This window comes from Oncorhynchus tshawytscha, linkage group LG21 (assembly GCF_018296145.1).
Source record: "Oncorhynchus tshawytscha isolate Ot180627B linkage group LG21, Otsh_v2.0, whole genome shotgun sequence".
Lineage (NCBI taxonomy): Eukaryota > Metazoa > Chordata > Actinopteri > Salmoniformes > Salmonidae > Oncorhynchus > Oncorhynchus tshawytscha.
The window spans coordinates 20,590,745-20,607,494 of NC_056449.1; the positions used below are offsets into that span (position 1 = coordinate 20,590,745).

Below are 16,750 nucleotides of genomic sequence, written 5' to 3' on the forward strand. Positions count from 1 at the left end.
GGAGAGTAGGGGAGATAGGGAGATTGTATCAGAGATGGAGGAGAGTAGGGGCGATGGAGAAGAGTAGGGGAGATTGGGAGAATAGGGGAGATGGGGAGGGGGGAAGAGATCAAATCAAATCAAATCAAATTTTATTTGTCACATACACATGGTTAGCAGATGTTAATGCGAGTGTAGCGAAATGCTTGTGCTTCTAGTTCCGACAATGCAGTAATAACGAACAAGTAATCTAACTAACAATTCCAAAAAAACTACTGTCTTATACACAGTGTAAGGGGATAAAGAATATGTACATAAGGATATATGAATGAGTGATGGTACAGAGCAGCATAGGCAAGATACAGTAGATGATATCGAGTACAGTATATACGTATGAGATAAGTATGTAAACCAAGTGGCATAGTTAAAGTGGCTAGTGATACATGTATTACATAAGGATGCAGTCGATGATATAGAGTACAGTATCAACGTATGCATATGAGATGAATAATGTAGGGTAAGTAACATTATATAAGGTAGCATTGTTTAAAGTGGCTAGTGATATATTTACATCATTTCCGATCAATTCCCATGATTAAAGTGGCTGGAGTAGAGTCAGTGTCATTGACAGTGTGTTGGCAGTAGCCACTCAATGTTAGTGGTGGCTGTTTAACAGTCTGATGGCCTTGAGATAGAAGCTGTTTTTCAGTCTCTCGGTCCCAGCTTTGATGCACCTGTACTGACCTCGCCTTCTGGATGACAGCGGGGTGAACAGGCAGTGGCTCGGGTGGTTGATGTCCTTGATGATCTTTATGGCCTTCCTGTAGCATCGGGTGGTGTAGGTGTCCTGGAGGGCAGGTAGTTTGCCCCCGGTGATGCGTTGTGCAGACCTCACTACCCTCTGGAGAGCCTTACGGTTGAGGGCGGTGCAGTTGCCATACCAGGCGGTGATACAGCCCGCCAGGATGCTCTCGATTGTGCATCTGTAGAAGTTTGTGAGTGCTTTTGGTGACAAGCCGAATTTCTTCAGCCTCCTGAGGTTGAAGAGGCGCTGCTGCGCCTTCCTCACGATGCTGTCTGTGTGAGTGGACCAATTCAGTTTGTCTGTGATGTGTATGCCGAGGAACTTAAAACTTGCTACCCTCTCCACTACTGTTCCATCGATGTGGATGGGGGTGTTCCCTCTGCTGTTTCCTGAAGTCCACAATCATCTCCTTAGTTTTGTTGACGTTGAGTGTGAGGTTATTTCCTGACACCACACTCCGAGGGCCCTCACCTCCTCCCTGTAGGCCGTCTCGTCGTTGTTGGTAATCAAGCCTACCACTGTTGTGTCGTCCGCAAACTTGATGATTGAGTTGGAGGCGTGCATGGCCACGCAGTCGTGGGTGAACAGGGAGTACAGGAGAGGGCTCAGAACGCACCCTTGTGGGGCCCCAGTGTTGAGGATCAGCGGGGAGGAGATGTTGTTGCCTACCCTCACCACCTGGGGGCGGCCCGTCAGGAAGTCCAGTACCCAGTTGCACAGGGCGGGGTCGAGATCCAGGGTCTCGAGCTTGATGACGAGCTTGGAGGGTACTATGGTGTTGAATGCCGAGCTGTAGTCGATGAACAGCATTCTCACATAGGTATTCCTCTTGTCCAGATGGGTTAGGGCAGTGTGCAGTGTGGTTGAGATTGCATCGTCTGTGGACCTATTTGGGCGGTAAGCAAATTGGAGTGGGTCAAGGGTGTCAGGTAGGGTGGAGGTGATATGGTCCTTGACTAGTCTCTCAAAGCACTTCATGATGACGGATGTGAGTGCTACGGGGCAGTAGTCGTTTAGCTCAGTTACCTTAGCTTTCTTGGGAACAGGAACAATGGTGGCTCTCTTGAAGCATGTGGGAACAGCAGACTGGTATAGGGATTGATTGAATATGTCCGTAAACACACCGGCCAGCTGGTCTGCGCATGCTCTGAGGGCGCGGCTGGGGATGCCGTCTGGGCCTGCAGCCTTGCGAGGGTTAACACGTTTAAATGTCTTACTCACTTCGGCTGCAGTGAAGGAGAGACCGCATGTTTCCGTTGCAGGCCGTGTCAGTGGCACTGTATTGTCCTCAAAGCGGGCAAAAAAGTTATTTAGTCTGCCTGGGAGCAAGACATCCTGGTCCGTGACTGGGCTGGGTTTCTTCCTGTAGTCCGTGATTGACTGTAGACCCTGCCACATGCCTCTTGTGTCTGAGCCGTTGAATTGAGATTCTACTTTGTCTCTGTACTGGCGCTTAGCTTGTTTGATAGCCTTGCGGAGGGAATAGCTGCACTGTTTGTATTCAGTCATGTTACCAGACACCTTGCCCTGATTAAAAGCAGTGGTTCGTGCCTTCAGTTTCACACGAATGCTACCATCAATCCACGGTTTCTGGTTAGGGAATGTTTTAATCGTTGCTATGGGAACGACATCTTCAACGCACGTTCTAATGAACTCGCACACCGTATCAGCGTATTCGTCAATGTTGTTGTCTGACGCAATACAAAACATCTCCCAGTCCACGTGATGGAAGCAGTCTTGGAGTGTGGAGTCAGCTTGGTCGGACCAGCATTGGACAGACCTCAGCGTGGGAGCTTCTTGTTTTAGTTTCTGTCTGTAGGCAGGGATCAACAAAATGGAGTCGTGGTCAGCTTTTCCGAAAGGGGGGCGGGGCAGGGCCTTATATGCGTCGCGGAAGTTAGAGTAACAATGATCCAGGGTCTTTCCACCCCTGGTTGCGCAATCGATATGCTGATAAAATTTAGGGAGTCTTGTTTTCAGATTAGCCTTGTTAAAATCCCCAGCTACAATGAATGCAGCCTCCGGATAAATCGTTTCCAGTTTGCAGAGAGTTAAATAAAGTTCGTTCAGAGCCATCGATGTGTCTGCTTGGGGGGGGGATATATACGGCTGTGATTATAATCGTCACTGAGATAGCCTGCCAACCTTGCCCCAGTGAATGAGTTTACAGACTGTGCATGCAACACGTCACACATCAGGTGCCTACAGATTGGGAGGTAAACTGCCGGCCATTCAAATGCTAATTCCGACTACTCTTCTGTCACTCTCACTTTTGGAGAGGGAGATGCACAGACTCGCATTGAAACGCCACATGGCCCCGACGAGTGTTCCCAACACGCTTTGTAGCAGTGTTCTCAATGCTCCTAGCAGAAGCTACAGTTGAAGTGCACCCAGTCCCCAGAGTTGGGCAGCATGCCACAGCCACCCCTTCCTTCACATACCACAACACTGTCGCTACCTCGGGGTCTCAGCTGGACAGGGTTTAAGAATACAGTGACAACTTCGGGCTTTCGGCTGGGTAGGGTTTAAGAAAACAGTCACTGCCTCAGGCTTTAGGCTGGGCAGGGTTTAAGAACACAGTGACTATCTCAGGCTTTTGGCTGGGCATGGTTTAAGAACACAGTGAATACCTCAGGTTTTAGGCTGGGCAGGGTTTAAGGATACAGTGACTACCTCAGGCTTTTGGCTGGGCAGGGTTTAAGAACACAGTGACTACCTCAGGCTTTCGGCTTGGCAGGGTTTAAGAACACAGTGATTACCTCAGGCTTTCGGCTGGGCAGGGTTTAAGAACACAGTGACTACCTCAGGCTTTTGGCTGGGCAGGGTAACTCTTAAGGATCAGACTTTAGCCCAAAATGACATACCCAAATCTAACTGCCTGTAGCTCAGGACCTGAAGCAAGGATATGCATATTCTTGATACCACTTGAAAGGAAACACTTTGTAGTTTGTTGAAATGTGAAATTAATGTAGGAGAATATAACACATTAAATCTGGTAAAAGATAATATAAAGAAAAAAACATTTCATTTTTTATTTTAATTTTATCGTCTTTGAAATACAAGAGAAAAGCCACAATGTAGTATTCCAGTTTAGGTGCAATTTAGATTTTGGCAACTAGATGACAGCAGTGTATGTGCAAAGTTTTAGACTGATCCAATGAACCATTGCATTTCTGTTCAAAATGTTGTATCAAGTCTGCCCAAATGTGCCTAATTGGTTTATTAAGAACACAGTGAATACCTTGGGCTTTCGGCTGGGCAGGGTTTAAGGGTTTACGGACACAGTGACTACCTCAGGCTTTTGGCTGGGCAGAGTTTAAGGGTTTAAGAACACAGTGACTATCTCAGACTTTCGGCTGAGCAGGGTTTAAGAGTTTAACCTCTTGAGCTTATGGCTCAATACTGCCCCCGTTGGAGGAAGTGCGTGCCCATAGTAAACTGAAAATATTTTTTTCCAAAATTGCTAATATATGCATATAATAATAATTATTGAATAGAAAACACTCTAAAGTTTCTAAAACCGTTTAAATTATGTCTGTATGTAAAGCAGAACTCTCAGGGCAGCCTTTCTCCCAAACTCTCTCTTGTCAAGAGAAAAGTTGGGTCAACTTTGACGTCATCGCCCCCACCCTTCCCAGGCAGCTACCGATCTGGGAACAGTATGTATTTGTTCAGCGCGATGTCTGCTTTCAATTGGCACGTTCATTGTTTGAATTTCGCGCTCCCTCATCCTTTGGCGGGCGAAAATGCCCGGTGCACTCTATTGCGCGCGGCCGATTTGGGGAACGTTCTTTTCCAATAGACACCAGTTGAAGCCGGTTCGTTTGTTCGCGATGATCATTGTTTTACATGATAAAAACATCATTTTGCTCGATTCTGCACTTAGTTTGACCAGTTTAGTCAACATATAATATGTAATTTTGAAGTTTGATTGCGCAAGAGTGCGGGACCAGAAGGAGCAGAAGTTATTTTGGGTGCATTTCAGCTGAAGTTGTTAGCATATGCTAATACAAAGACGCACAACTTGAAACCAAACGATGTATTGGGTAAGTATGAACGTCTTCTGATCGAAGAACATCAAAGGTAAGGGAATATTTATGTGGTTATTTTGGGTTTCTGTGGACTCCAAACGTAGAGGAGACACTGCTAATATCTGAGCGCATAGCATAGACTAGTGAACGAATTCTGTAACGTTAAAAATAAATGTAACACAGCGGTTGTATTAAGAAGAAGTGTATCTTTGTAACTATATGTAGAACATGTATATTTAGTCATGTTTATTGCTTGTTATCTGACGTTATCTGTCCGAGCTATCATAATTTCTCCGGACATTTTGAGTAGCATTTTTTGAAATGTCGTCATTGTAAACAGAGATTTATGGATATTAATGGCATATTATTGAAAAAAAAAAAAAAATGTACTGTGTAACATGTAATATTACTGTCATCTGATGAAGATTTTCAAAAGGTTAGTGAATTATTTATTTTTTAATCCTACTTTTAAATTTTATATTTTCTGGGACAAAATGGCCGCCGCTTGCATTTTGTTTCGGTGGTGGTCTAATATAAATGTGTGCTATGTTTTCGCCGTAAAACATTTTAGAAATCTGACTTGCTGGGTAGATGAACAAGGTGTTTATCTTTCATTTGAGCTATGTCTAAGAATATTTTTTCACATTTTGCGTTATGCTAATGAGCTTGAGCCGTAGTCACGATCCCGGATCCGGGATGGGTAGCATCAAGAGGTTAAGAACACAGTTTTACCTCAGGCTTTTGGCTGGGCAGGGTTTAAGGGTTCAAGAACCTAGTTACTACCTCAGGCTTTCAGCTGGGTAGGGTTGAAGAAAACCGTCACTACCTCAGGCTTTCAGCTGGGTAGGGTTTAAGCATGACATTTGTTTTGTCCATCCCCCCTCCTTCACTTTTGGGTCCAAGAGAACTTGAAGTCTGTTGGAGTTAGTGCGCTCATCCTCCTCCCTTGGAAAAGCAATGTGACCATATGACAGGTTGGTAGGATGACGTTAAATACAAAACATGCGAACCAGTCTCCTTTGGTGACATTTCTAGGGCACCGCTGGAATTGTCAAAACAAACTCAGGACACAAACTGAGGAGGGCAGTAGAAAGCCCAGCACCTGGGACCATTCGAAAGGAGCAGGTGCAAGACTGTTCATTAGGCCACCCCAGCCTGACACTGAAGTCTTTAAGTTGCAGTCTGGGGCAACGTGTGAGGGACTGCCCGGGGACTGGGGCGAGACATCAAGGTGAGCAATGCAATTCCAGCTTGAATAATGGAGTGCTTCCCTTCAGCCTGACACCTGTGTTTCTCATGCAATTTCACCACACTGTCCCAGCAGCACCTGGGAGCTATTTGGGCTCCCCCTGGAGTCACTGGTTCACAAACAACTCTCGATTCACAATTATTCTGTGGCTAGTTGCCATTAACGTCATATTGCAGACACTTTTATGCAAAGCAACTTACAGGAGCAATTAGGGAACATAGACAGATTTTTCTCCTAGTCCTCTCAGTTTTTGAACCAGCAACCTTTACTGGCCCAACTCTCTTAACCGCTAGGCCACCTGCAGCCCCAATAAGTTATTCTGCACCCAAATTGTTTCACGTCTCGAAGAGGCTGTGGAGAGTATAGCAATCACCTGAACAACATGAAGTGAAAGAGAATACCCCCTACGAACTGGGTGACAAATTATGTTCATAGAATTCTTACAAAGGACCCCCAGCATAGTACCGGCACTGATTTAAATCCACTGTAATGTATCAAACCGCAGGTCTATTTTCACCACAGGTAATCCCTTGATGAGTGCAGGTATGAAGTCATAATCACGCATACATTTCTACAGTTGCTAAGCACACCATATAATACATCCATGGACGAACCATTGTATGTTGGTAATAACAGTAGATTAATACACAAGGAGGCAAAATCCCCCGTCAGCTTTGGAGCCCACTAACAATAATGACTACACTGTAAACATTAAGACAGAAATGTACCGGAAGCTAAGAGAGGACGTAGGCAGCAGCCCAGCCTGCACACTAAAACACACACAGGCAGGGAGAATGATGGCAAACTATCTTCCCCAGCAGGCCTCTCTAGCAACATATGTTTGCAAGTAATTAAAATAAGTTCCCAAGTGGGTACCATGTCATATTGAAATACAATGTGCAAAACAAATGACCTTTCCATGGCAGGGGACAGGAGACCAGCGTGTTGGAGGCTCCTGCAAGAGTGGGGAGTGGCAGAGGCAAGCTCAATTGATGTATTGACTTCTAATTAGTTTGTCAGGGGTTAAAGCTTTCCAGAGCAATGTAATAATTGATGAGCGCTATAATTGATGAGCGCTTACAGGGAAATGGAAAGGTAAGAGCAGCAAGCCATTCCACATTAAGATATATTTTTTAAAGAGACTCATCCACACGGGCAGAGGAGGTTGTGCATTAAATATATATTATTGTGGTTGAAATATTTATTGGGACCTGTGAAGTTGTGACTGGCTGAAGCTGTAATGTTTGCATATACTGTATACAGGTCTCATTGTCATTGTCTGTGGAAACATAGCTTTTTATGCACACACACACACACACACACACACACACACACACACACACACACACACACACACACACACACACACACACACACACACACACACACACACACACACACACACACACACACACACACACACACACACACATTCCACATTCCCATTCTCTGTTCAAACTCTCCTTCAGATGAGTCCCAAGATGGGCTTGGCGAGGATACAATTGGTGTGTTTTGCTGCAGTGTGTCTAAGGGGGCTTCCCATCAGGCAGACAGACAGGTGATTGGGCTTTGAAGCGGCTCCATCTTTCTCACTGATGAAGGCCAGAGAACGGGGCCTCCCCTCAAGACCCCATTAAAGGGGAAGTGAGAGGCCACGGGTTTGATGTCCAATCCCTGGGAAGCCTCTGCCCTTAACACATTGGGTGCGTCCCAAATGGCACCCTATTTCGTTTATAGTGCACTACTTTTGACCAGGGGCCATAGTGGCATTTGGGATGCGGACATTATGTGCCACGTGAGAGTGATCACAGCTTATTAAAGTAGAAATAATGACTCCTCCACCTCCGGCATGAAATATTTAACAAGGACAAAGAAGACAGACCCAAAGGTGATTTATACCTGGTGAGCAAGGAGGAGGAGAAGGTGGACAATGCCTGTCCATACAGAGCATTTTGCTGTACCTTGATTAGCCTGTGCTCTGTTACCTTCCAGCACTATCCCTCATGTGAAATGAAAAGTTCCCATTTTGATGCATACAGCAATTCACAACTTACCTGTGCTACAAATCGACAAAAAGGATATTTACTTCAATATTATTCCAATAGCTTCTTAAGAGAGGGTTATTGAAGCTGGTTGTTGTACAGTATACGTAGTATATAAAATAGTTGTATTATTGCTAATTGAAGGCCCCTATAAACAGTAAACCATTTGTATTATTTGTTCAAGCATATGGACTACTGTGGTTTACTGTCGACATTGAAATATCTAGTTAAGTTAGTAGGTCTTTTTATCATTGGTCTAAATATTCTGTACAAGAAGCAAAATCATTTACAGTTATTTTCTCTCATTCAAGGTAACGCCTGGAACACAAATACTGGCTAATGTTCCTTGAGAAGAAAGTATCGATGTATTTATTTTTCCATGGTCTTGAGTAAATTAGCTTTTTTCCCCCCATGGGGAATCTGGGGGAAAGAAGCGGAGTGAAAATGCTCTCCATCAAAAGTGAGTGAATTGGATTTTCACAAGATGAATGACTCAGACAAGAGTTTACTCCAATTATAACATGAAGAGGCTTGAGTTCTAGTGCTGCCAATGTGGTCAACCGCAATTAAGGTCGATTGGACAGAGGTATCAGGAGCACCAATTGCGTAAACATATTTACACTGCGAGTAGAGAGAAGTTAATAGACAAAATGATAAATGACGCTGCAATCAAACATTTCCAACAAGAGATATCATCGTATAACATGACAGCTTCTTCAAATTACATATGCGAAAACCAAGACATTGAGAAAGTCATTTCAAACCACAGCTGTCTTTTCGATAGAGCCAATAGAGCTTTTAATTCAGTGCAATATTATACTGACTGCCGACTAAGGCTGTCTTGGCTCTTTGTGTGGCCATCTCTCTCCATTTCAACACATTTTCCATGGAAGTCATAGATAGGATTTGGTCAGGAAAAGCTTGAGTGGGTCTTTTATCCTGAGTCCTAACAATTCTAACTTTCCATGAAAAGCTGGGCCATACAGCATTGAAGCATGACATCAATATACCTAGCTGTTTTCATGGTAGAGAAGGATGAACGGATGTGTAACTTTTAACCCTTATCAAGGTCGGACATGAGCTAGTTTGATAAGAGCGATGGAGACCCACCATACTGGTTTATTGTGAAGCAATACAATGAGTCATTATGACATTCCACAGTTATTGACATGAGCCAGGCCTGACCTTGCTGAGGCCCAAACTAAACCTTTACCACAACTCTAGTGTACTGGTTAATCATGAAGCAATACTACTGTTACTGACATAAGCCAAGCCTTACCCTCCCTAGACTAAACCTTTAATATGACTCTAGTGTACATTGTAAAAAATAAAAATAAATTATAAAAATAATATTGAGATTCAGTTAAAATTACAAATTTTAAGTAACCGAAGAAAATTTGCAAAATTGGGTTGAGTTGAAAAAAATAGATAAATTAAGTTAACTTCAACTCACTCAAAATGTCATAACTTATTAAATTAAGTTGAGTTAGCAACACACTGGTGAAAAAGCTCACACATTGAGCAAGAGACAGATGGGAGCATAAGGTTCCCTACTGAAATCTGTGTTATGTAATTGTTATGGTCAGGGTTTATGTTGTTATGTCAATGTATATATAGTCTATTTAACTTGATAGTAAGTTAGATTAATTGAAAATATGAAGTCATTTCAAAATGGAGGCTAGTTATTTCTACTAAATTGATTAACCTGTTGAGTGTAGGGGGCAGTATTTTGATGTTTGGATGAAAAACGTGCCCAAATTAAACTGCCTATTTCTCAGGCCCAGAATTGTCAGATTAGGATAGAAAACACTCTAAAGTTTCCAAAACTGTCTAAATATTGTCTGTGAGTATAACAGAACTGATATTGCAGGCAAAAACCTGAGGAAAATCCAACTAGGAAGTGCCTCTTATTTTGAAAGCTCCCTGTTCCATTGCATGCCTTCCCTCCATTTAAAGGGATATCAACCAGATTCCTTTCCCCATGGCTTCCACATGTTGTGAATAGTCTTTAGACATAGTTTCAGCCTTTTATTCTGAAAAATGAGCGAGAACGATCACATCGCATCAGTGGATGGCTGGGTGCCAGCAGAGTTTCGCATGCGCAACAGCTTGGAGCAGACATTTTCTCTCTCTCTCCTATTGAAAAAGCTATGGTCCGGTTTAAATATTATCGATTATTTATTGTTAAAACAACCTGAGGGTTGATTATGAAAAACGTTTGACACGTTTCTACGAACTTTACGGATACTATTTGGAATTTTCGTCTGTCCCGTCATGACCGCTCGAGCCTGTGGATTTCTGAACAAAACGTGCCAACCAAATGGAAGTATTTTGGATATGAAAATAATCTTTATGGAACAAAAGGAACATTTATTGTGTAACTGGGAGTCTCGTGAGTGCAAACATCCGAAGATCATCAAAGGTAAGCGATTCTTTTTATTGCTTTTCTGACTTTTGTGACCAATCTACTTTGCTGCTAGCTGTTTGTAATGTTTTGTCTCTTGGGGGAGATGTGCTTACATAAACTCTTGGTTTGCTTTAGCTGTAAAGCTTTTTTGAAATCTGACACGCCAGGTGGATTAACAACAAGCTAAGCTGTGTTTTGCTATATTGCACTTGTGATTTCATGAAAATTAAATATTTTTAGTCATTTAAATTTGAATTTGGCGCTCTGCAATTCAGCGGATGTTGACGAAAATGATCCCGCTAACAGGATGTGTGCGCCAAGAAGTTAAACTATAAATAGTAAGTTAAACTGACTATAAAGTTGACCTGACTTTATTTTATTAGTCAAAGTAAATTTGGTGCTAGTTATATTAAGTTTAAAGTTTAAGTTATCCTAACTAAAGTTTAAATTGATTCAACTAGGAATAGTAGGTTATAATGACAAATGGTGAAGTTGACTTAGCCAAAGTAAATTTGGTGTAAATTAGGGTAGCTTGAAATTCAAAGTTGATAGAACTTGAAAAAGGCCATTCAACTTTATGACTCTGATAACAAGCTAAAACAACAAATATTTTGAATCATGAATCATGAAGCAATACTACTGTTACAGACATAAACCAGGCCTTACCCTCCCCAGACTTGGGCTCCAGAAGTGTCTGAGGCTGAAGATGCCCAGGGTTAACATCAAGAAGACCACCCCTAGAATCAGGGCTCCTCGCTGGTAACTCCGATACCTGGTCTTCTTCTCTTTTCCGACCTCCACCTAAGGAGAACATTTGAAATCAAATTTTATGGTATAAAATGTATTTATATAGCCCTTCTTACATCAGCTGATATATTAACGTGCTGCACACCCAGCCTAAAACCCCAAACAGCAAGCAATGCAGGTGTAGAAGCACCTGAGAAGCATTGCCAATCCATTCACACCTCAGCGTGGTTCATGTACATATCATATAATGTCGTTGAAGAAGTAACTATAATTTAAAACTTTCAAATAGTCTCTCAACACTTGGTATACACCTGCAGTGAGGATTTTGTTATTCCAATGGTAGTGTTATAACATTGTAATAACCACATTATAACATGACATAATTGAAATAGTATCTGACAATCATTTATTGATGCAAGATTCCTAATGTTGCTTACTCTCCATAGCCTCTATAGGCCTACTCTACAACATTGCAGAAATATTATATCAATAATTATATCAATAAAACCCCCACATACTTCTCTATTGTAGTATTAATGCAGTTTAGCATGTCATTTTGAACCTTGTACAACATTGCAGTCCCTTGAGAAAACTAGGAGAAGGCATCTGAAAGAGGAATTGGAGATTGAAAAATAGGCTGCCACCTGTACAACTCCTTACTCTCTGTTTCCAGGCTTCCATTGATGAAGTTGGTGATAAACATATGCATGCAACTTTGAAGAACTACTTTCTGGAAGTACCTTACTATGCCCGCACAAAGTAAATAATCAGCATATGGAAAATCTGCAGTGCTTCAGAGATACTAAAAGGTCACGTTTATTAAATGTTTCCTCCAATTAAACTCTCCCCACTGGACTCAATTCCCAGAGCTCAAGGCCACAAATGAATAAAACAGGGCTTTTGTTCCCCCTCAAAGCTCCAGGGGTAAGGGAATGAAATGTTCTAATTCACACTGGACTGCTTTCAAAGGTTTCTGAGGACCATGAAAAGAAGACATCGAAAACGGAGCTAACTTCAATTAGCAAAATTGTTGTTCCTTAAAAAAGAATGGATCCATCTTCTTGCATCTAAGGCAATGATAAAAAGTATACGTTGTTCAAACACAATATCTTGTTTAGGAATGCAGAACAAATGGTTAATTAACAACTATGAATTAAGGTAGAATTGAATGACTGTCATCGTGCTTGCTAGGTGCTTGCTAAATGTGTATATTGGGCTTCTATAGACTATACTTATTGAGTCGTAATTTACACTAAACTTGCTTATAAGGTGATAAGATGATGATATGATCAAGAATATGATGCTGCCAATGTTTGATGACTAATGTCTATCTAATAACCAGCAAGAATATGGATTTATAGAGATGGACAGATAGTTTTCTCTCCACGTCTGGATTTCTATCTGGCTTTCATCCCTGACAGATCCAAGCCTATTATCAACATGAAGAATGCAAAAGTGAAATGTATGGATTTTAGTATGCACATATAATGCACATGTACACTATATATACAGTATGTGGATCCCCCTTCAAATAATTGGCTTCGGCTATTTCAGCCACACCCGTTGTTGACAGGTGACTAAAATTGAGAATGCAGGCATGCAATCTCCATAGACAAACATTGGCAGTAGAATGGCCTTACTGAAGAGCTCAGTAACTTTCAATGTGGCACCGTCATAGGATGCCACCTTTCCAACAAGTCAGTTCGTAAAATTTCTGCCCTGCTAGAGCTGCCCCGGTCAATTGTAAGTGCTGTTATTGTGAAGTGGAAATGTCTAGGAACAACAACATCTCAGCCTCGAAGTGGTAGGCCACACAAGCTCGCACAGCGGGACCACCGAGTGCTGAAGCACATAGCGAGTAAAAATGGTCTGTTCTCAGTTCTCACTCACTACCGAGTTCCAAACTGCCTCTGGAAGCAAAATCCGCACAAGAACGTTGGGAGCTTCATGAAATTGGTTTTCCATGGCCGAGCAGCCGCACACAAGCATAAGATCACCATGCGCAATGCCAAGTGTCGTCTGGAATGGTGTAAAGCTCAAAGCCATTGGACTCTCAGTGGAAACTTGTTCTCTGGAGGGGTGAATCACACTTCACCATCTGGCAGTCCAACGGCCGAATCTGGATTTGGCGGATGCCAGAAGAACGCTACCTGCCTGAATGCACTGTAAAGTTTGTTGGAGGAGGAATAATGGTCTGGGGCTGTTTTTCATGGTTCAGGCTCCTTATTTCCAGTGAATGGAAGTCTTAATGCTACAGCATACAATGACATTCTAGACGATTCTGTGCTTCCAACTTTGTGGCAACAGTTTGGGAAAGCCCTTCCTGTTTCAGCATGGTTTGATCTGTGTGGAAGAACTTGACTGGCCTGCACAGAGCTCTGACCTCAACCCCATCAAACACCTTTGGGATTAATTGAAATGCCAACTGCGAGCTAGGCCTAATCGGCCCAACATCAGTGCCCAACCTCACTAACCTCTTGTGGCGAAATGGAAGCAAGTCCCCGCAGCAACGTTCCAACATCTAGTGGAAAGCCTTCCCAGAAGAGTGGAGGCTGTTATAGCAGCAAAGGGGGGACCAACTCCACATTAATGCCCATGATTTTGGAATGACATGTTCGACAAGCAGGTGTCCACATACTCTTTGTCATGTAGGGTATGTGATAAACCATAGCAGTAGCCATAAACATCCAATGTGGCACATCAAGGCACCGGGTCTCCTCTCAAGGTCTGATGATAGGAAACAGAAGGATACATAATCACAGGGCCAGAAATACCTATCATGAAGAGAATTTCTCCCAGCATGGAAAAAAATGTGTCCTAAGTCTACTCTCTCCTCCAGCAGCTTGCATAAGCAGTGGAAACTTGACTCGAGTACAGTTTAGACAGAATATAAATTGCACAGAGAAAAGAGAGGGGAGAGAGAGGGGGGGCGATGGAGAAGAAGTGAGAGGAGTAGAGCGTTTACAGACAGGCGACTGCCAGTCGACCAGTGTTAATCAGGTTTTAGGGTTGACAATCAGCCAGGTGTTTGGTACCTCTATAGCAGGACTCAGTCTGTGATGAGGGAGCCTGAGGACCCCTGCTGTTCTGAGACAGAAAGAGAGAGGGATGGAGCGCTTACTTAACTTGTTCACGCTACCACGTTCCCCTAGGGCACCCCCCCCCCACGCTCAACTCAAAAGTGGCGCACAGAATGCAAAAATATTCTTAGAAATATTTAACCTCCACACATTAACAAGTCCAATAGCTCAAATGAAAGATAAACACCTTGTTCATCTACCCAGCGAGTCAGATTTCTAAAATGTTTTACGGCGAAAACATAGCACATATTTATGTCAAACCACCACCAAAGACACAGCCAATATATAGCTATTTTGTCGAACAAACGCAGGATTAAAAGAAAAATAATTCACTAACCTTTTGAAAATCTTCATCAGATGACAGTAATAGGACATGTTACACAGTAAATTTATGTTTTTTTCAATAATGTGCATTTTATATCCATAAATCTCTGTTTACATTGACGCCATGTTCAAAAAATGCTACAAAAATGTCCGGAGAATTTTCGATAACTCCGCCAGATAACAGCAATACACATCATAAACTTTGACTAAATATAAATGTTCTACATATAGTTAAAAAAATAGAGAACAAATAGAAAGCTGCCAAAGCTTAACAACGGGGCAGTGTGGGGTCATGTCAGTGGGCATTTTTGCCATCCTTACACATATCATTGAATTGTGATGGATTAAGGTAACACACAAACAAAACGTTTAAATTATTCCACAAGACTAGTTTAAATTATTCCACAAGACTGGAATAAGAGTAGTCCACTTTGGATTCAGTACAATCCTATTGATTCCCTCTATTCACATCTTAGCGAGTCTGTTGTAACAATTGACAAAATCTTCACATGAGAGAAGAGTGTGATGGATGAACAGCTTCTTAATCTCTTATTGGAATGTACAATTTTCATTTGGTACCAAAAGCATAGACACACAACAGATGAAATAAATAGCAAGTCACTGTCACTATTAAGAAGCAGAACTTTATGTCCAACATCACATTATTCGGGAGAATATCTATGGATTATAGAGGCAATGTGTTTTTTTATTCTGTCAGAGAGCAATAAGCACTCAAAAACAGCCACAGACATATTGAAATCTCACTGTACGTGATAACACATGTTATTGAGGAATAAAGTCCCCTAGCTCGGGTGAGTCTGAGGAAGAATAAACAACACAAGGACCCAAGGAGGCAAGGTGGAGAGGAAAGACGAGTAAAATATGCCTCTGGAAACACTCACCCATATCAAGTCCCATTCTATTTGTGATTCCAAAGAGAAAACATTTGGTGACTGTATGATGTCAGATATAACTCTAGGCATTTGTTTTATTGTATTTATCTTAGCCTCATCATGACCTTCAGGTCTCTCAACCCACCTAAAACTCACAATATACCAATTGCAATGGCTCTATTCTCTGTAAGGTAGTTTTTTCCCAATATGCATGACAAAATACTGACATTTGTTGTCATTGTAATTGCATTCATTGTCTTTTCATCACCCAGTAAAATAAATACTGAATTCATTACTACTTATTACCAATATTTCTACAATCGGTAAAGTATGGTCAATTAACAACAATAAAAAAGACATTAAGACTCACATCTTTCCACAGAGCCTGTTGACTGCTGGACTGAGAGCTATTTTCCATAATGCAAGCCCAGAGGAGAATTCCTTCAGATTCACCCGTCCTAGCTGGTAAAACTACTGAGTCTCTAGAAGGAAAAAAGTCCAAACTTCATTCCATTGGTAATTTCACTGAAAGGGGAGGGATGTTTTAGATGGGATGGAATTACCAAAACAATTGTGATTCCCATTATAAGAAAAGCAGATGTTTCCAGCGGAAATGTGCTCCAAACTCAAAGAGTGAAATATCTTCTTTTTTAAAAATCTTCATTTTATTTAACTTGGCAAGTCAGTTAAGAACAAATTCTTATTTACAATGATGGCCTACCAAAAGGCAAGAGGCCTGTGGGGATGGGGGCTGGTAATAAAAAGATATATAGGTCAAAACAACACACAGCACAACAAGAGAGACACAAGGTAGGTTTTTAACAATACGATTCTGTACTACAGTCAGGAGAGTTATACTAATTTTACTTTAAGTTGTATTCCTCTTGGAGGACAAGTCAACTTTTGAAAGTGTTTGAGAAAATACATGGAATTATGAGAAAGAGAAGGCTGGCTGTCTAACGAATCTCAAGTGAATGCACCCACAGCAAACAAAGCAAAGACAGCAAAGACAGCAAGCACAGTAAACACAGCAAAGACAGCAAAACAGCAGACAGCAAAAACAGCAAAGACAGCAAGCACAGCAGAGACAGCAGAGACAGCAGAGACAGCAAGCACAGTAAACACAGCAAAGACAGCAAGCACAGTAAACACAGCAAAGGCAGCAAAGACAGCAAGCACAGTAAACACAGCAA

The 16,750-nt window shown here is 42.0% G+C and overlaps 1 protein-coding gene across 1 annotated transcript in view; it reads right to left on the minus strand.

Annotated features, from left to right (window-relative positions):
• tnmd (tenomodulin) overlaps window positions 1–16,080 on the minus strand; it is a 92,242-nt gene extending 76,162 nt beyond the window's left edge. The window contains exons 1-2 of the mRNA XM_042303206.1: window positions 15,928–16,080; window positions 11,180–11,314 (exon numbers count right to left, since the gene is read on the minus strand). Of these exons, the coding sequence (XP_042159140.1) occupies window positions 11,180–11,314; window positions 15,928–15,975 (183 nt within the window). The 5' untranslated portion in view covers window positions 15,976–16,080. The remainder of the gene's footprint in view (window positions 1–11,179; window positions 11,315–15,927) is intronic.
• Between the last annotated feature and the right edge of the window lie 670 nt (window positions 16,081–16,750).